The following is a 20,504-nucleotide window of genomic DNA, read 5'->3' as shown; positions in this document are numbered from 1 at the left end:
ACTTCGCTAATGTAATTTAATCAATTAATGTAGCAGTTAGAATTAAATATTTATATTTTCTGGACGTAAATCTTGTTAAGTTGATTTTTTTTGTTTTTGTTTTTAAAGAAACAATCATCACAACATAATGAAGAAATAAAAAAGAAAGGAAGAAATGCCGTGAACGTTTTGGTACGTGGGGCACGCTGAATCTGTGTTTGATTGATGGCTCGTTGATTCGCCGAGTGACTCCGTAGCTGGCCGAGAATTGCCGAATCATATGTCCTGCCTGGACTGCTGAAAGCGGCCGCAACGCCATGTTGGCGAAGTCTCTCATCTCTGTGAGGAAAAAATGATAGAAAACATAACTGCCGAGAAGAAAAGGTAGATCGCCGAGGGAGGTCGAACATCGTGGCGATTATTTCGTTTGAAAGAAAACGAACCGGGCCGGATCCGCAGCGGTTCCGGACGGGCGAGGGAGGCAAACCTCCCACCGTCCCCATGAATAGCACCGCTGATCCGAACAGCGACTTTCCATGAAAAAAAAGACGTTTGTTGCTATTCGAGCTTCGTTATCCCAGGTCGTTAAAGGGATTTGGGGCCTGCTTCAAGAATCTACTACGCTTGCTTTATGAATGCAAGCTAAGCGTTGTTTGTATCAGTATTTATTAAGGTGTTGTTTTTATTTGTTGATTTTTTTGCGATGAGTTTGCCACCGAAAGTGGTCCCTAAACCCGCCGCTGTCGCAGTAAGCGGACCTGGAAGTGGCCCCTCTCCTTCGAGCCAACTGCGGGCTACCCTGACCTCCGTGTCTCTGCCGCCGGGAGCCCCAACTGCTCCTCAGCCAGGCGCTGTACCACCACCTCAATATCCTTTCACATGGGTAACAAAAAAATTGCATGTTATCTTACACATTTAACTCTTCTTTATGTCGGCAACCCACAATGCTCATATATTAACGATAGGTAAATAGAGGTCGGATGTGGGGATGATGGTTTCGTTTGGAGGGAGCTGGGAGGGGAGGGGAGGGTACAATTAGCTAGCTAAGTGTGCTAACGTTAGCTAATCAAGCCGGTTTCCCAAGCTAACAGATGTCAGGTTGATTTTTGGGGGGGTTGAAGCGACGCAGCTACGTTTACTTAAGTTTGTGATTAAATATGACTGCCATCTAACTATAGTGGTACATTACTGATAGATAAGGTAGCGTAATTTGGTACAGGAAAGCTCCATCGCCGGCTTTCCAGACCGGTTACCGGCTTTGTTCAGTGCTGATTGTTGACTAGCAGGATGCTTTAGCTGAGTTAAAGCTCTGTTGCAGCAATTGCTGATCTAAGAACAGCCTCTGTTCAGTGGATGCAAGGTCGAAGTCCAGAAGGGCTGCATAAATTTAATCGTCATGACCTGTGGTTCTTTAATTTAATTGAGCTAAAGTCGGCTCGTAACAGGCCTGGCCTTTGGGAACCGCTCATCCTTTGATATTTCCAACAGCATTAGCTTTCGGAGGGGTGATGGAGTGCACCTTGACAGGCCTGAGCTCTCAGTGACAGATGGTAGATTTGTGGTTTGGTAGGACCGGTTTGTTAAATCATCGTCATCTGTGCACCTTTTTCAAATAATTGTGACACTAAACATTGTTTTCACTTTTTGTTATATGTGCTCTTGCAGAAATCCCTGGGCAATTATTTAACACAATGGGTATAATTTTAGCATTCTTGGCTTTTATGTTTTGTTTTGTTTTGTTTTTTTGTCATGAGCTCGTGCCTTCAGGGCCATACAACATACCTTTACCTTTGAGTTTTACCCAGGGATAGCCTACTTTTTGGTGGAGTGAAGTCGCAGCGGTTGTGTCACCTCCTGTTTTATTTACAGCATGGCATCAGTAGTGTGTGTGTGTGTGTGTGAGAGAGAGAGGGAGAGGATTAAGTTTATGCCTCCTGTCTGCTCGTGGCAGAGAGATGAGTCTTTTGTGATCTGACAGCTTCTGTTGTGGCTTAGCTTTGGGGTGTGATATCTCAACCTGATTTCCTGCCACCCATGATCACAGCCGCCTCGTGTTTCTGACATCTGAAAGGGGCAGCAAGTAGCGGGTTGTTGCAGGTGCCAGTATGGAGCCTCTCCTTCTTGCAGCTTGATGTGATGTATTTGAATTGTCTGTGAGTTGGATGGGTAAACCAAGCAACTTTATCTGTGGCTTCATGGCTGACTCGAGGCTTTTGTAATGATTTTTAAAATTTCCTAACCTACTTTCACGTCCATGATAGGCAGTGCATACAGATCGAGTACACAGTTGCACCCCCTAATTAAATGCTTAGTGTGCACATTGTTTAGAGTAGATGGATGCATAAAAATGATTTATGTTTAATCTTTTCGTACTTAAAATCTTAAGTGATTAGCCTCTTGTACCGTTCGACTTTGCCTGATAAGCGTATTGCAGTGGGAGTGGTCCGTCTCCTGTTTCCATTTCAAATGTGAAATGCAACGCAACAATTCTGATCATTTAATCTAACTAAATCTTAGTGCTATAGCTTTTGGAATGATATTAAAAAGATTGCAATGAAAAATTGATGATGCATTCAGGAGCTGGAGATAATATCATGAACACTTATTCAGTTTCATTCCCATCCGGAGCAGCCGTGAGTCGTCTCCTCACTTGTATAGATGTTGGGCTGTGGTCGAAATGACTTCTTTTTTTTTTTTTTTTTTTCCAATGGCTGATCCAACTGCTCACAGAACAGGATGGCTGGATATATGATTCAGATTTATCGTGTTATTGTGGCTTATTTATGTCATGTAAAATTAAGCATTAGATTGATAACAAATTGGACACACGATTGCAGACCTTTAATGAATGTTTGTTTTAAGTTGCTGTGACCGCATCGTCAAGTAAATCTATTCTGCACTCTGTCTGCTGTGCACTTATTCTAAATAAAGAAATGTATCAGCTAAAGGAATGTCCAAAGGTAATCCGAAACACTGAATGGCTGCCTGCATTGCAGATGTGTTTGCATTTATTTCAACAGCCGCTGGTTAATGGAGGATTATCTCAGAAACGTAAAGATTTACCCCAGTTAATTGGCTCGATCACCAATATGGGAGTTGAGGGTATATATAGTGCTTATGGACCACCTTTAGCTTTGATTTCAGCACACATTCATGGTGACGTCGTGTCAATACACTTCTGCAATGTCATAACATTTAATACCATCCAGAGTTGCATTGACCTTTTGCAGAGATGTTGTATCAATGGTGAGAGAGTCGGAGCACTGCTTTTAGTCTTCTCCAGCACTTCCCAAAGATTTTCAGTGCGGTTAAAGGGATAGTTCGCCTCTTTTGATATGAAGCTGTATGACATCCCATATTAGCAATATCATTTATGAACATTGACTTGCCTCCTGCTGCGTCCTGTGAGCCGAGTTCCGGCCTCGTTTTGGCGTTGACAAAGGTAGTCCGGCTAGTTGGCTGGGGCCACAAAAATAAATTGTTTTGCTTCTCAAAATAATGTGTTCAAAAGAGTAATACATTCGCATCACAAAATCGTTCATCCAGAAAAAGTCAGACCTCACAATTGCTTGGCATTATTTTTGCCTCCCTTCATATCAATGCGTACAGCCACCTGCCGATAGCTGCACCTGTTACAGTGTTTACTGCTCGGAAGCAGGGGAGTGCTCGGTCTGCACTTTGGTCTGCACTTTGGTCTGCACTTTGGTCTGCACTTTGGTCTGCACTTTGGTCTGCACGGTTTACACAGCACGCAGTGATACGAAGGTAGAGAGAAAATGGCGCCAAGCGATTGTGAGGTCTGACTTTTTCTGTTGAACGATTTTGTGATGCAAATGTATTACTCTTTTGAATGCATATTGTTTTGAGAAGCAAAACGCTTTATTTTTTAAGCCCCAGCCAACTAGCCGGACTACCTTCATCAACGCCAAAACGAGGCCGGAACTCGGCTCACAGGACGCAGCAGGGGGTAAGTCAAATTTAATAAATGATATTGCTAATATGGGATGTCATACAGCTTCATGTCAAAAGAGGCGAACTATCCCTTTAAGGTTTGGACTCTGTGGTTGCCAGTCCATGTTCAAATTGATGTCTCATGCTTCCTGAATCACTCCTTTACAATTAGAGCCTGATAAATCCTGGCATTGTTGGCTTGGAAAATGCCCGTGTCGTCGGGGTAGAAATCAATCTATGGATGGAAATACCTGGTCATTCAGGGTATTCGAGTTGTTGGCTGACCTCATTTTCTGGGCACAGAATCTTGATCAGACCAACTGAAGCAACCGTAGATCATTTGCTTAGTTAAGGCTCGTGTATACTTCGCAGCAGTGTGTCGCAGTGAGCTTGTCGCAGACACGACGCAGTTATTTTTGATTTATGCCTTGAAGCGCTGTCTGCGCTATGTTAATCCCACGCCACAACGCAAGAGGGACAATCACGAACAAGCTAGGATTGTGGGTGTTACGGTTACGGAGGTCATTCAACAACAATGGCTACTGGACGAATGCGCACTTTGATTGAGATGCAGCTGATCGATCTAGAAATAGAAGAAATATTGCTACTACTGGAGCTGGCAGAGAGGGAAAGAATCGTCACGGTTAGCACGGTTAGCGTCAGCCAGTTAGCAAACCGGAAATACGCATAGTGTAGAGCGGATGTAGAGTTGACCAATCAGAGGCCTCCTTTCTCTCCCCCCTGCGGCGATGTCTGCGGTGAGTTACAATTTTGAGGAGGTGCACCAGAGTGTCTGCGTAGTGTCTGCGTAGGGGGGGGGGGCATGTCTGCGTTAACTGCGACACACACGCAGACGACCTGGTTTCCGAGTATAAATCAGGCTTTAAATCCAAGTGGTGACTGTTTTTCTTTGGCCAGGGAATTTATGAGGTGTACTTAGCAATACTCTCATTTTAATTCAGTCCAACACAAAAGCCACACGGTGATTAAAATAAATGAATCCTACTTTTACTCACTGGGATATATTAGCGTCGCTGTGAACAAAGTAGATGTAGTAGTAGTAGTAGTAGTAGGAATTTCTTTTTAACATCATGATCATTTGATTCTGTATTTTTTGGTGCTGGTGAATTGAATTTGGTTTTCTTAAATGTGAAATGTTTTCTGTGTAATAAAGTGTGATTTAATCTTCTATAAGCATCTCAGCGCTAGGTGGGGAGTTAACAGAGTATAAACTGAAAATCCAATTTTTGAGATTGCAATTGAAATAAACTCATTTGTTCTGGAGGATGGTGGTATTGGTCCTTGCACCCCGTTTTATTAACAACTCCACTAGACTGCACTGTATTTAATTATCATACGTCTAGGAAAACGGGCCCTTTGAGTGTTGCTACTCATCTGACCTTTCACTCTCCGTCGGCCTCTTGGGTCAGGAGTGTGGGAGCGTGTTACTCTGCGTCTGGTCTGGGCTCCTGTTGTATGGGAATTCCCACTTGGAGAATGCCACTGTGTGTTTGTGGAGTCCTGAGATACTCGGGGGGTTCAGAGAGGTGCTGTGGCGAGGCGTGTGTGCTTACGTGCACGGGGGTAGTTTGGGTGGAGGGTGTGCACAGCTTGTGTCTGCTCCTGGTTGTCGGAGAAACACCCAGGCAGCGCATGCGTCTGCTGCTGCGTTTGCCAGACAAAAGCTCTGCTGCTTAGCATTCAGAGTGAGAGGCCAAGGTGGTGCTTCCCACCATCTGCCAACAAAGGCCCAGGTCACCCAGCCTGCCTCGGCCCTCCCCCATTTCCTTCTCCCCTCCCATAGCTCACCTCACCCCACTGCTGGCCCAGCTGAGAAAAGTGAGGGCTTCCCCCCCATTTGCCCCAGCTCTTCTCCTCAGTCACCTCCTTCAGCTTTCATGTTCATGGTCTAACAGCTTCATCTCTCTTTGAAAGAGCTTTCTCCTTATTTTTTTCTTCTCACTTGCATCTTTTGCAGTTTGAAAAGTTCTTCATTCTCATGCTTTTCTGCAAACTACATAATGTTACCAGCGCGTTTTGCACGCCATCGTGTCGCTGCGCAATGTTTGTACCCAGCCGGCAGGTCACACAGCAAAGCAGTCCTGTATTTCAGGACAGGTTTGTGTCGTCTGCTTGAGGATATATTCTCATGAGCATACTCGCTGTGGGATGTTATAAATAAACTGCTGAGTTGTTATGAGCCAGCATGCAGAACTGTTCTTTCCAGGGAGGGAGTGGCCAGCTGAGGACGACATCCTGCACGCTGTCAGTTCACTCCCAGTGATTTAATAGGAAGTGATATCGCATCATTTCGAATTTTTTTCTTTTCTTTGCTGACTTAAGCAAAACAGGCTCAAATATATCCTGAATTAGTGAAAAAGAGCACTGAGCAGTGTTTGAGAGTAACTCCATCCTCACAATGAGGATGTGAGGCCCTTTATGAAGTTGAGAAGCTTCATGCCTGCTTGTCAGCAAGAAGTGCTGATGGTGATTATCGATATTTATGTTAAGTTATCATACATGTCGGATTGATTTCTATGCACAACCTCACGAGTGGTTGGCTACTGTTTCTTCACACTATTTGCCTCTCTAGATTAAATCATCATGGCAACTGTTTTTCTTTTACTTTTTTTGTTGGCATCTGGGTCAGTATCACTTGCGCTACTGTGGTCTAAAGTCAGCAGTCGGCAACATAAACCAGTAACCTTGTGATGAAGCATATTTGATGACTGGACTGAGTTTGCTCTCAGTGCAGAGTCTGTCCTGCAGTCCAAAGACATGCATGTTCAGTGTGTGTGCTGATGGACCGGTGACCTGTCCATGGTGCACCAGACCTCTCACCCAGCATCAGCTGGGATAGGCTCCAGCTTCCTGCCACCCCGAGCAGGTTGGAGCAGCTTAAGAGAATTAATGGATGGAAAAAAAGTCATCACACGTTCCATGTCACAAAATTACAATTTTTTTTAAAGATGGTGACAGCATAAAATTTGACAGAAAATGGCTACCACCGCTAATGAAGCCTCGCCGATGTACACTGTGGGTACTTACCGACTGTGAGTAAGTTGAATCTTTGGCAGAGATGCACAACAGACTTTGTGGCGGTTAAACACACTCTTGGATTTTTGTCCAGAACGAATATACAATATGGACAAACTGCTGAAAACTATTTCTTCGTCCTTAGATCATTGCACGGAACAGCTAATTTTCCCAAGCTGCTGCAGTTTTGATTAAACCTTTTATTCAATGTTTCATCATGGCTTAGTGGTAATGGAGGAAGTGGCCATTTAAAGGTGGGTTTTTCTTGTAATTCTTGGAGATGGCACATAGTTGTCATTATGGTGTCTACCTTTTTCCTTTCATTTAACCTCTTGAAAGTGAAGATTCGCTATCCCCCTCAATGCAAAACAAAATCATAGATTGGATGCGTGCTGTGGGTCCACCAACCTACCATCTATTGTTCATACTGTAGTGAAAGAGCAGTCTCAGCAACAGCAGGCAGGCAGTGCGAGCTTTGTGAGCCTCGCTTTTATCCAACACTGTGAGTGTGTGTGTGTGTGTGTGTTTGTGTTAGTGAGGGGCCAGTGAGCCAGCAGGGAGAAGGAGGGTTTGTATCTGCACCATCTGGGCCGTCTCCACTCACTTCCTGTGCCTCCACTTGCAGCCCTCTGCACTGAGATTTCCAGGTTCTTTAGCTCATTCAAATGAGACATAGCAGTTTCCTTTAGGTCTGTGAGAAATATAGGTCATAGTTACGTGATGTAACTCTTTTGTTTTTTCCACGGTAAAGAGTCTGCATGTGTGTGATCGCACGGCAGCGCAGACAGTGATTTGATTTACGTGATGTTTGTTCGCAGACCAGCCAACTCTGGTTCCTTCATTCATTCAGTGATAGCAGATTACAGTTTATTGAGCTGTATCATCCTCCTGATCACACCCCTGCTATTTGTAAGGCTGTATTTCCTCCTGTCTTTCCCTTTCTCTCCCACACACTCAGCACTTAAGTGGCTTTACAGTAAGCTAATGATGAAGCATGAGCTGCAGCAGCTTTACTCTGTTAAAGGAGGCTTATGTGTCATTGTGGGGTCAGGGGACAAGGAGGACTGGTTGAAGCTACTTTATGATCTCCCAAAGGAAGGTGGGTCAGCATGGGCTTGTGCACACCCAGATTTGACCTCCCTAACAACAAACTGTATTTTTGTAAATATCGGCTGCATTACTGGAAGTCTGTGGTCACCATCCTAAAAAATCCTTTGAGTTGAAGTTGCTGGAAGCTTCGAGGTGCAGTTGATTTAGGATTATGTGCCCTCAATCCCTCCTCTCCCTGAAGCGGTGTTTCTTTAGGTCTCAGCGAGCACCAAAATGGGAATCACTTATGCTTGGTGCGATTTTTAATCGGTTGCAGGTGATTTTATTTTATTTTTTATTTTTTCAGCAGCACTGACCATTTATTTTCAGCTCTGTAAGTCCAAATAAAAGAGCATTAAACATTTGGTGTGGCCACTCACCTGGCCTAGCCCTTTACATGCAGGGGAGATTTACCCTGGTTAATCTGGTTGCTTTGACATCTGCATCGAGGGCTTTACTTGAATAATATTTTACAACTTGACATTAGAATATTTAAGTCAATCTTGGTATGATTGCACTTGCTAAACGGTGTGAAACCCGGGGGTAGCAAACTGAAAAGCTTTTTGACATCAAAGGGGAAACTGTTATGAGAAGGCACACTTTTTCGATTGATATGAAAACGAAACTGAATCTGAATCTGGTTAGATAACTGTCTTCCTGTGTGAAAAAGAGTTTCCCCAGAATTGTGTCATGTTAAAAGCGGTCCAGCTAAAGGAATGACACGAGTGGCAACACTTCTAGTATGTTGCATAACAACATTCTGTGCGACTGCAGTTGTTTTCCTGGTGAGAAACCCAACATGTGCATGCTGGCTTGGAGCCATTTAAATAAGCGCTGACTTTTATAGATTTGGCTGCAGTTTTCTTCCAGATTTTCTTGGTGAATACCTGTGCCTCATGTCACTTGTTTTTTTTTTTTGTTTGTTTGTTTGTTGGTTTTGCAATTGCTTTTCCCGCCTGTGCCAGCAACCCCCGACTTCCAGGTGGAATTGCACCTGCTCCAGTTTCAGGGTCAACTCTGGTTTCACCTGCCGACATGAACTTCTCCACCCTGCGTTTGGTCGCCACAGTTGCCCTGGGCAGATTGTGATCCTATGGTTCAGTCTGCCTTGGTGCTGATGGTCTGCGTCTCAGACCTGGCTAAAGAAATATTTTTATTCGTGCGCTGGTGATGTTTTTTCCTCTGGTCAGAAAGTGTGTCGGTAACATTTCCTTGAATCTTTAGTAAAGAGCCCAAATGTTGTTTTGTTCAAACGACAGCCTTAAAGCACAGAAATATTTGTTTAGAGTGATGCATAACAAAGAAAGCTCAGCGCTGGAGGTGATGAAATCAGAATGTTTGACATTTCTGCTTAACCGTGCCATTTTTTAAAAATGGCTCAAATTCTTCATGTCTCTCACTAACCTGCAGTGTTGCCTTTTGTTGGATGTGGTTCAGAATGGCTTTTCAAAATCATGACATTTAGTATGGGAATAACTCCTTCTGAAGTCACAGTTTTGTTCCTTACTTACTATTTTCCCACAGTTTTGGTGCTCTTCCCAATCAGAGCTATTACATCACTGAAGTGTGTGAGGCTCTAATTACGGCAAATTTCTGCCTGCATAAACGTAATGTGTTTGTGGTGGAGACGATGGGTGTGTATTGTTTTGGGTTTTTTTCTAAATTCCCCAGCAATGCGATAGATAATGTTTCTGGCTGTGTTCCTGCATTTTCTTTTTTGTTTTAAATGACTCCATTCTCTTTTTATATTCCTCTATTCCCATTGTATTGCCGAGCTACGATTAGCGATGCTGGCTGGAGGTCAAAAGAGAGATGACGGCCCCTGCGGGCAGTAGCAGAGGAACAGGGCTCAGGGTAGGCATGATTTGGGCGAGAGGAAGAAAGGCAGACGTTCGGTTTCCCTTAAATCACGTGATCCGGCAGCGTGTGAGCCTGTCAGTGGCAGACGGCTGCATGAGCAGGTTACTAACCACAGGGCTTCCCTCTGCTGTTTGAATAAAACGCATTCTCTGTTTTGTCCTCTCAAACATGTGACTGAAGTCTCTGCAGAGAGCTTTCACAAGCTGTAAAATAAAAATCTCTCTTCAAATAGTTCCTTTAGCATTTATAAAGCCCCAGGCATTACAGATTTAAAAGTTTCATGATGAGCAGTAGAAAAATGTTTAACCCATCATCATTGTTACTGTTATTATACCGGCAAAAGTAGAAGAGAATTAATATTTGATGTAGTTTGTGCTGTGTCTGTGTAACAGGAACAGTTGTCTAATCCGCTGCTCCGGCTGTCCCCCTGCCTGAAGTAGCTCAGAAATCCATTTCAGATTTTCCTTTTAACTCTTGCAAAATGGTGAAGGTACATAGTGTACTTGCAGAGATGGGGCATTCAGGGTGGGGTGGATCCTTTAAAACAAACTACAAGCCACTGGGTTTTGAAGAAAACTTTTTGGGTCTGAAGGAGATGGACGCAGTTAAAAAAAACAAAACATACAGCTGTAGAATGAACCTATATCAGCGTCTGTTCAATGGGTAACTTCAGAGAACATTTCAGATGCACTGTTAAAGTATTTAAAGTCTCTTCTTATGGCTTAATCAGCTGTACTTAGGCTTGAAAATGTCCCTAACATGAACACCTCACCACATGAGAGAGGCCTTACCTGTTGATGTTCAACTCTTATCCGACATGAAATTCGAGTTTTAGTCTCCTTAAATTCCCCTTAACACGCCCTTTCCCAGAATCGCTCGGGTTCAGCCATCACTGGATGAACAAATCTTCCCCACGCAGCCTGGAGTCGCTGTCTACAGCGTGAGTCCCCCTGATTCAGACATGTGGTCATTTTAGATGCAGTTACGCACTTTCCTGACATAAATAGTTGCACGACATTTTTAGAAACAACTCTTACAGAATAATATTTGAGAAAATAAGCATGCTCTGATCAAGACTTCCTGGTTTCTTAAGTTGTTACCTCATGTAAGCTCTGCCATTCGCTGACTGCGCAGCGGTAGACAGACAGACATGTTTTCCTTAATTTCATATTTGAACCTGGCTACAGCACCAACAGTACAGAGGATCAGGTAGATGATTAGATTTGGTTCGTAAGGGTGGTCTGTGGGGCCTTTAACCAAACATAAGTCATGAATCCCCCTAAGGACGGCGTGCTTTTATGGCCTCCCTTGAGAATTTTTTGTTGTTAAGCAGTTCTGAATGAAGCTACGCTGCTGTGAGATTCTCTTCTGATCACCTGGAGGGCAGTGGTAGGATCGATGGCCAAGAATAAAAACAATATGAGGACCGAATAATGATGATCTGCAAACGTCTGTCACTACCAGACACAGTTCGCTGTTTGATGCATGCACTGAGAGGCAACGTGGATCTAAAAAACCAAAACAAACCTAGGTACTGCTTTCATATTGCTGTTAAACTGATAAATTTCTATAAGGATTTTCTAATCACGACCACGCTAACACTGAACCAACGTAGGAGCAGCAGCTGCTTAAATAATTGAGAAGAACAATGTATGTGACCGTGTTTGTGTCGAGGTTGAAGGAGGGGACTTAAGGCTGAGTTATACTTCTTTTAACTGCCCTTGCGCTTGCGTCTTGCGTTAATGGCTCGAGACGTTTATGCTTCATTTAGCTTTGCCGGCGGTTGCGTGTGCTGTGTGGCGATTCACCGCCAGGACAGTAGGTGGAGTAGCGGGTTTTTTCAATGACAAGCCTACTATGATGAAAGGAAATTCACAGCCAAGTCTCTCTTCGACTGGATTCATGCTGCTTCTTCTTCTTCTTCTTCTTGTAAATAGCCGGTATTTTGTCAGATTTTCAACACCTTGGGGGTCTAAACGACTACTTTCTCGCCTGAAAATGTTTCAAATGTTGCTAAAGTTATATATTTACAGAGTTTATAGCTCAAGGGAAATCAGCTTTTCAGGCCGGCTGATTTGGGCTCGGACAGGAGTGAAGTGCACTGTGTGTAAACGCTCTGCATACTGTCAGATCGATGAGTATGCCGTTTTCAAGTAGTAGGCGGTTTCGAACACAGCCAGTGGCTTGTGCTTGCGTCTTGCGTAACGTTTAGAAAATTGAGGTGACACACGCAAGCACGCAAGGGGGGGCTTGCAACCGCGCAAGGGCTTGCGTTGCGTCTTGCGTTGCGTCTTGCGTTACCGACTATAAAGCAGGCTTAACTTATGCGACTCGGGGTGTTAAGATGAGGTCACTGAGAGCAGCCCAAAGTTTAAAGCCTGGTTTATAGTCGGTAACGCAAGACGCAACGCAAGACGCAACACAAGCCCTTGCGCGGTTGCAAGCCCCCCCTTGCATGCTTGCGTTTGTCACCTCAATTTTCTAAACTTCACGCAAGCCGCGAGCAGAGCTATAGAGTAGCCACTCTGGACGCGAGCACAAGCCACTATCTACATCACATCCGGCGGCGTGTTCATCTTCTGGTTTCATCCCCTAAGAAAAGACCGCTGTTTTCAAACGCCAAGGTAGAAAGCAAAGAAGAAGAAGAAGAAGCATGAATCCCATAGACATAATATATTATATATATTATGTCTGATGTCTATGATGAATCCACTCGAAGAGAGACTTGCCGAAGAGGTCCTGGGAGTGAATTTCCTTTAATCGTAGTAGGCTTGTCATTGAAAAAACCCGCTACTCCACCTACTGTCCTGGCGGTGAATTGCAACGCAGCACACGCAAGCGCCGGCAAAGCTAAATGAAGCATAAACGTCTCGAGCCATTAACGCAAACGCAAGACGCAAGCGCAAGGGCAGTTAAAAGAAGTATAACTCAGCCTTAATTCGACACCAGGTTGAATAGAGGCTCGGAGAAACTGAAATCCTAAATGTTAATAGATCTGAGGGCACTCAAAGCTGAACTGAAATTGATTTGAAATGAAAGTTGTCACGATATCCAATTTTTCACATTTATAACCAACAATTAATTGAATATAGGTTCCGCTTGGTTATGGAGAGCACATGCAAGGCAGCTGTTTTATCAGCTGTCAAAGAAGCATCTATGCGGGGTAACAGAAAGGAGGCTTCGTTTGCTGTGGCACATCTCACATTGGGGACCGACTGACAGCAGGTTGTAACGGTACAAAGTGTGCTCCACATGTTCCAGCTGTGTTCAGTATATCATATGTGGATCTCACACAGAAAGAAAAGGAAAACCAGAAGGGTGTGTGTTCATGTAATTATGGGGGAAAAAACCACAGGAGTTTGAAGAATCTAACAGTCTGATGCGAAAGCTGTCATCTTTTTTATCTTTGTAGTTGCGACATGGACGCATGGTGGTCACGTAGCTGTTGTTCTTGCTGTGCACAGCCCTTTATTCTGTTTTTAGTGTTGCACAGCTTGTAGGTCAGTGCTTACAACGGAGTAAAAAGATGGGATTGTTGGTTTCATTTTCACTTCACAGATTTTTCTCGCATGAAATGAAACTGACATGTTGGTGTTCACTGAGCACAAATTAAAAGTGTTGTGATTTGTGGGGAAAATGCTGGATGTTTCCTCTTTTTTTTTTTTTTTTAAACATTTTTTTTTTTTGGTCTTTAATGTTTTCGTGTCTATAAGCTTAAGACTGACACAATGACAATACAAAGCAGTTGTTTTCAGTACTGAACATTTTGAAATGTGGGAGGTGCAGCTAAGGGGCGCTGTGTAAGGAATGCCACTGTGTGCTCGGAGAAAGGCTATTCAACCCTGAGCTTCTTTATCTGATACAACACTGCAGAACATTAAAGGTTTGATGAGATTTTCAGCTGTGGAAGTTTGTTTCTGGGGAGCTAGACTGCAACAGTGATGAGACGGGCATAAGTGAACACTGCTCGTGTCGTTATGCGGTTGATCTGCGTGGTGGACGTGGGGTCTACTCAGTCCCTTCTTCTTTTTTCTCCCCCCTCTTTCTCTTCATGTACAGCTCCCATATAGCCGCTTACCTCCCCTCCCCCATCCCATCACACTGCGCTGTATGTCCTCAGATTCAGCTACTGGCCTGAAGCAGAGCAGGCTCCTCCCCTGGCAACAGCAGCAAGTTGCTTTATCCCAGGTCATCTGAGGAAAGTGGGCCATACAGAGAAGCCGTAGAGATGCCTGAGGCATTGACTCTATGCAGTGGAGAATTGATCATTTTAAGTGTAATTTACACTCGGGTTTGTTTGGTTTTTTTTTTTTGTTTGTTGTTTTTTTTTTTTTTTTTTAATTGGCAGTGTCGTAAACAGTTTAATCTCCTTTTAATTTCTTTAATCTCTGCTTTTTGTAGCAGGAAAAAAAAAAAAGCAAGCCCTGGAGATAGATAGATATATATATTAAAAAAAAGATGGTTGTTTTGGCCAGCAAGGTGTGTGCTAACTGCTTCCCTCCTGCAGTATCCTGTCTCATTCTCTGGTGTGTGAGGCCCACTGCAGCAACAAGCCGCACCTGCAGTGGTGTCAGCCCATGGCTGCAGCAGCCGGCTAGCCACAAACGGAAGGAAAATCTCCCATTTTCCTAATTACTTTTCACTGAGGTGCTGATTTTATGGCAGGGTGCAACTCCATAGAAAATGAAAACGATTTTTTAAAAAAAAAAGAAAAGGTGGTACATTAGTGTCCCCCATGAAGTCCTCTCTAAGGTGCCATTTATACTAATCTGTTTCTATATCGTTTCTATCGCGGATGCACTGTCCATTTACATTAAAATACTGGAATACGACTTCATAGGTGGAAGGATTCAAAGACGCCGGAGCCCACATAAGCATTCGCATACGATGCTGATTTTAGCAGTTGTAAACGGTGAGAAACGAGGATCCGCAGTGCTGAGCTCTAGCTACTCGTCCTGGTTGGACAACATCACTATGACGTACTCCTCCCTGATTCGCTAGGCTGGTATCGTTGGTCATGTGACTTGAGTGCTGTGAAACTAAAAACAAACAGGCGTGCTTCACTTCAGTTACACACTTCCTTTCTATTGGTGTCATCGAGACGTTTTATAGTCCATGGTTGTGTTTAAAAGAAGTTGCACCTCGTCATCTGTCCACGAGAACACACATTTTACACTGGAAGAACTAATGACGTGCTACAGGTAGCAACACAATGCAGGTAGTGGAATTCTTCCTGTAGGTCGTGTTTTTTAAGCAGTTGCGCATGCTCCAGATGCAAGGGCGATCATGTGATGTGATGGCTGATTAGTCATGTGACTAGCGAATCAGCCGATCCCCGTTTCAGAGTAAACAGTTAGGCTTTTATTGAGAGGACAGCAACTCTGTGTGTAAATGTAAATAGTTTGCAAGACGCCGACACGAAGAAATGGTGAAATGAATTAATGTAAACGGAGCCTAAATCTTAAAATCTGCACTCTGGGTCTTAAAAGCACCAATCACAGCTACTCTTCAGAATTATTTAGGGTGAAATGAAGATGCACAGGTTATATTGCTGCTCATTCGTTTAAGCTAAAGTCGATTAGCCTCGTTCAACAATTTTTAGAAAACATTTTCTCTCATGTGAGATTCATGTTGTGTTCTTAGAAGTAAATAAAATCTGGATAAATCCCGTGGCCTCGTCAGTTGAACGCACGTCAGTTTTTTTTTTTTAATTGGCATCTGAAAATGACTCCACAATCAGTTTGTGGACAGAGAAATCCCAGATAGAACCGTGCCCGACAGGAAAAGTCCAGAAAAGAAAGGCCTCAGTGAAAATCCTGACGGTGGAGCAGAAAGTCCCCAAAACATTGGCCTCAATCTCCAACACACTTCCAGAAATTAATGCAAAATTTTACAAAGTAATGATATGCACCGAAACCTCTTTTTAGAGTTGAATTAGAAGCTATAAATAATCTGATTGATTTAAATCCATCTAATTTAAAATACAATTTCTATAGGGCTAGAAGCCCACAGAGATGCATACCAGTGCCCCAGCAGCTCCCTGTACAAGCAGCATGCCTGCTCTGTAAAACATAGATGTATTGTGCAACTTTTTGGAAGCACAAGACTGCATTCAAAGAGTAGCCCCGAGATCAGATGTGTCTAAGAATTGCTGCTTTTTGCAGCTGAGATACGGCAACAGATCTGAGGAGAGGGCCTCAGTTCATGCATGAGCACCGATGCTGTTGAAACAGCAGTAAATGTACTGTAGTAGGCCTGCTTTGAGTCTACGAATAGCATGATCAGTCATTGATTATTGGATGAATTGGTCCCTAGTGAAGCTTGAACCACTGGTGTGATTTCTGTTCAAGTATGGTTTGTAAAGTAAAGAAGAATTATCCACAACTGTGTTAGAGATGAAGAAAACACAATCACTGAATAATCTCACACATGCGAACACTGAAATGTGCTTAATAACACATTTTAATAGCATTATCTTTGTGAAAACCTGTTTCTAAGACACCGTTCCTCCTAAGAAAGACTGATCATCGAGGCCCAGCATGTCCTGTTAGCTGCAGCTTTGGGTGGCATTAGGATCTGGCTTCACACCCTTCATTCATCATTTTTTTTGTAGCAGAAGTATTTCCACATACAGACGGCATGTCGCTCAGACCATGTTCTGTAGAATAGAATCTGTGTCCAACAACCCTTCAGCGTAGGTTATGTTATATCAGATAGACGTCTCATTAATTAGTCATTTTTTAAAATTTCTTATTAATCTACCATCATTAAAGTTGTAGCACGATGTGTTTGAGATTATTTGATGAGCTGCAGTGTCGGTGTTGCTGTCAAACCTAAGCACGTATATATTGTGCACCTCTGCCACAGACTGAGAACTCTCCCATTGGCTTATCTTAATAATGCTAGTTTAGCATGACTCTGGTATATCTCTTGTACCAGGTGCTCTCTATCTATTACAGATGGGTGGGATTGTAACGTGATTACCTACCTGACCATCTGAGGTCCAGGCATCACTGTGCACTCTGCAGCCTGCTGTGTCGGCCTCTGTGTCAGGCCAACCCCAGCCGGCTTCATCAGCTGCAGGTCCTCACCTCTGCACACATACAGGGACTAATCCTTCTCCCTGAGTGCTTAATTTACACTCCTCTGCAGGAGGGAGGACTAATGACCTGTCAAGTAGCAACACTGCTGTCCCTGCCTCGCATCGCTCTGACACATCTTATTTTGTGCATCTGCCTCCTCGTACAGGTACCCAGGCATGCTGGCTCTCCTTACACTGCTCACGACATCACAAAGGGACACCCTAACTTGGCGGGAACCCCGCCTGGTCATGCTCACTCCCCGGCGCTCTCTCAGGTATCACTACCCACGGCTTCCCCATATCGCTACCCTAAGGGCTGGGAGGCAGGCGGAGGGGTGAGTTTGTCGCTGTGGCCGCCGTCATCCTCTCTGCATATTTACGTTGGTCTTTTCATTTGTCTCCTTTCTGTCTGTGTCTGTGTCTTAGAGGTTGGTGCTTCAGTAGGATCATACACTGTTGAACAAGAGATGAAAAGATAATATCCAATTTGGAATGCTTTAATCTACATCTGCTTACACATCCTTTGACTACATTTCTTATTACATTTCAATTACGTTTTAGTGGAATTCAGATGATTACCATGTACAGTTTGAAGCCCCGTTCAAACGTGCTGCTCTCTCCATCAAAGTGAAAGTGTTGCCTGCTTTTCTGTAACAAATCCGCTGCCAGGCACCAGTTACATATCGGTGTCAACACGGCACAGCTCTCAGCTCCTGCGGTCACACTAACACATGAACACAAACGTGTATAAGTTGCTTAATTTGGTGTATGAGCAGCTATTTGGAGAAATCTGGCAGATTGTGTTATTAAATAAACAACAGTGCTGTCTAAAACTTTTCCGACTCCCATCATTTTCCCCCATGATAGTTGGCTGCAGCACCGAGTTGTTTTTTTTTTTTTTCTCAATGTTGGAGTCAAATAAATGTGAAAACTTTGCTTTGAGCTTGAGCTGCATGTTCTACTCTCTTTCTGAGAATATAGCACTATTTTCAACTGCCTCCAGCCACAGCTGCTTTGTTGATCACAGTCCTGATGTGCTTGTCAAACTTACAGGGAAATTGTGATGACTAAATAACATGTTATGAGAAATATGGAAGCATTGCAGTTTGCAGTCGTGTCACAGCTTTTAATTTGACACACAGCAACGATCACTTTTTATTTTAGCTTAAAACAGCAGCCCTTTGTACTCTAGTGCAATTTAAACTCTAATCAGTTCCCATCCAATCAGAGTCCTGTATAACAGGGAGTTTTCAGTAACAATCATTTTGTAGCTGATCCCACATCCTGATGGTATGTTTCACACAGTCAAAGCTCCGTTCAAACACTAAAACTGAATGTTGCAGTTGTCTGATAAATTCTTATTAAACTGACTCTGTTACCCTTTTTCCCAGTCAGTGGTTTCAGTTCTGGGTCAGGGATGATGCTAGCGCCAGTTCTAAGTTGACCGAACAGAACCTCTGTATTGTGTCTCTTTAAACAATTGAACAGGTTTCCCACCAAATGTCCCACCCATGTCTTTACATCACCAGTTTAGTTTTTAAATTTGAATAACAGTTGATGTTTGTGAACACTCTCTTCATCGCCCACTAGTGTTTCCAAACACAAACTGGCATTTCTGATTTCTACATGAGCATGATCTATAAACGCCAGCTGATTTTATTAAAACACCTTGACGATTTTCATAAATATAGATGCAAACTGTTTAAGAATTCACTTCCAAATGGCGATTGTTGATGTTGGTCTATGCAGGTAATAATCACAGATGTGACTGCTAAAAAACATTAAACAGCAGGAAGAATTAAATGAACGCTGCGTCCTACTGAGCAGACTAAATGCTGCACTGCCTCTGGATTTTAAACATGGCGAGTTGGTCTGATTGTTACACCTCGTTCAATGTCATGTGGCAAATGCTCTTTCCATCACTGTAAAAAGGTTGTCCAAACAAAGCGATTAGGAATGTTAATTCGATGCCCGAATGACTACGTGACGTTGATTTAACATTATCCATGTCCATTAATGTCACGTATCTAATATTTGAAAAGGGTTAAAGAGAACAATACCCAACGACCTCTGCTCATAGACAAACAGGCATCTAATGTGTTCCATATGTACACCACCTGCTTTATCTTAATATGAGTCTAGACCAGGGAAGCCTGGCGTGCATATGGCTAAAGGAAGATAAACACTCCAGACATGTGGCAACAAGTGTGTCACCTGTTGTTTGCACACACAGACTAACACACTTTCATATCTAGGTGACCTGTATGTCTTAAGACTGTGAAAAGTACCATGCTGGGAGGAAACTCTGAGAACACAAGTTTAAATCCAGAAACCTTCTTATCTTACCACTTTGACTGATTTCACTGTGGGGTTTCTGACACTTTGTGATGGTATGGGTATACCGAATCATAATGTCACTTATTTTTTTTTTTTTTAGGCTTTAGTTTGAAGGCTTTCATATAGTCATTATTTTTAATGCAAAATTCATTTATTTGGAAGTAACAGGGTTTGGGTAAGGGTGGGATATATTAATATGCGAGTCTAGCTGGGGTTTCTTTGTCTGATTTCAGTGACGTCCATACAGATGTGATGAAGATCAGATTGGGCAATCATGAACTAAAGAGAGAAAAAACAGTGCGGGACTCACCCTGCCTCAATAACTGTTATCATTAGGAAAAGTACCTACTCAAATAAAAGGTCAATCCATTAATCACAAACATTATCAGATTGTTACACAGCTGCTGCAGTGCTGGCATCTGCGGCCGCCTTCCTGCTCTCACTTACAAGCATGTTGACACGGTGACTCAGCGTTTCTGGAAGTACGCAACGCTGTTTGTGAGGAATCTGGTTGTTCCTCATTATCGTTATAGACTACCGGCCCACTGCCTCACCCTAAAGCAGTTCTAGTGTCTCAGCAGCCTTCTGTAAATGGTCCTGGCAGCACTTCAGTTATCATAACCACACCAGCAGCAGCTTAACGAAAAGTGAAAGTTTGCTTAAATCCTCCTCTGCCACACTTGAAGGAGAATAAAGGAGCACAGGATATGCAGTTCTGGGGGGGTACCACCAATTATCTTCACTTAGTACATAAACCCTGATTGAAGACACTTTGATGATTGTGATGTTTGGTGTAGTGTACTGGAGTTCTGCTCCTGTACTGTGTGAAATGTCATGATTGATTGCTGCACATTTTCTGGCCAGTAAAACCAAACCTTCTCTCTCTGTGTGTGTTTCCATTTCTTCTTTTGACAGTCTCCATATAACCCTGGGCAAAATGCTGGCTCCGCTTCTTTAGTGTATTCTGCCCAGACGCAGCAGATGAATGCACAGCCACAGAGTCGCCCGGTGAGTTTCTCTCCGATACTAGATGTCCAGCAGACCTGCTTGCAAGTATCTTGATAGTTTGCCGTTTATTCTGACTGTAGCTGAAGAGAGCTGCATTGCTGAGTAAGCGGAAAAAGAGATCTTGTGTTTAGAAATGACCGAGAGGTCATCAGTTGTTGACTGA

The 20,504-nt window shown here is 43.3% G+C and overlaps 1 protein-coding gene across 12 annotated transcripts in view; it reads left to right on the top strand.

Annotated features, from left to right (window-relative positions):
* The first annotated feature begins 244 nt into the window (after positions 1-244).
* Positions 245-20,504, top strand: part of eif4g3a (eukaryotic translation initiation factor 4 gamma, 3a) — a 54,483-nt gene continuing 34,223 nt past the window's right edge. For 10 of the 12 annotated variants that reach the window (XM_075461692.1, XM_075461687.1, XM_075461689.1 and 7 more), the window contains exons 1-3: positions 246-862; positions 17,164-17,331; positions 20,249-20,341. In XM_075461692.1, coding sequence (XP_075317807.1) covers positions 683-862; positions 17,164-17,331; positions 20,249-20,341 — 441 coding nt within the window. In that variant the 5' untranslated portion in view covers positions 246-682. Of the gene's footprint in view, positions 863-17,163; positions 17,332-20,248; positions 20,342-20,504 lie in introns of all 12 variants that reach the window. The other 2 variants (XM_075461690.1, XM_075461683.1) reach the window with 1 other exon arrangement.

This window comes from Odontesthes bonariensis, chromosome 3 (assembly GCF_027942865.1).
Source record: "Odontesthes bonariensis isolate fOdoBon6 chromosome 3, fOdoBon6.hap1, whole genome shotgun sequence".
Lineage (NCBI taxonomy): Eukaryota > Metazoa > Chordata > Actinopteri > Atheriniformes > Atherinopsidae > Odontesthes > Odontesthes bonariensis.
The sequence above is the reverse complement of the archived record's forward strand: the minus strand, read 5'-3'. Positions and strand labels throughout refer to the sequence as shown.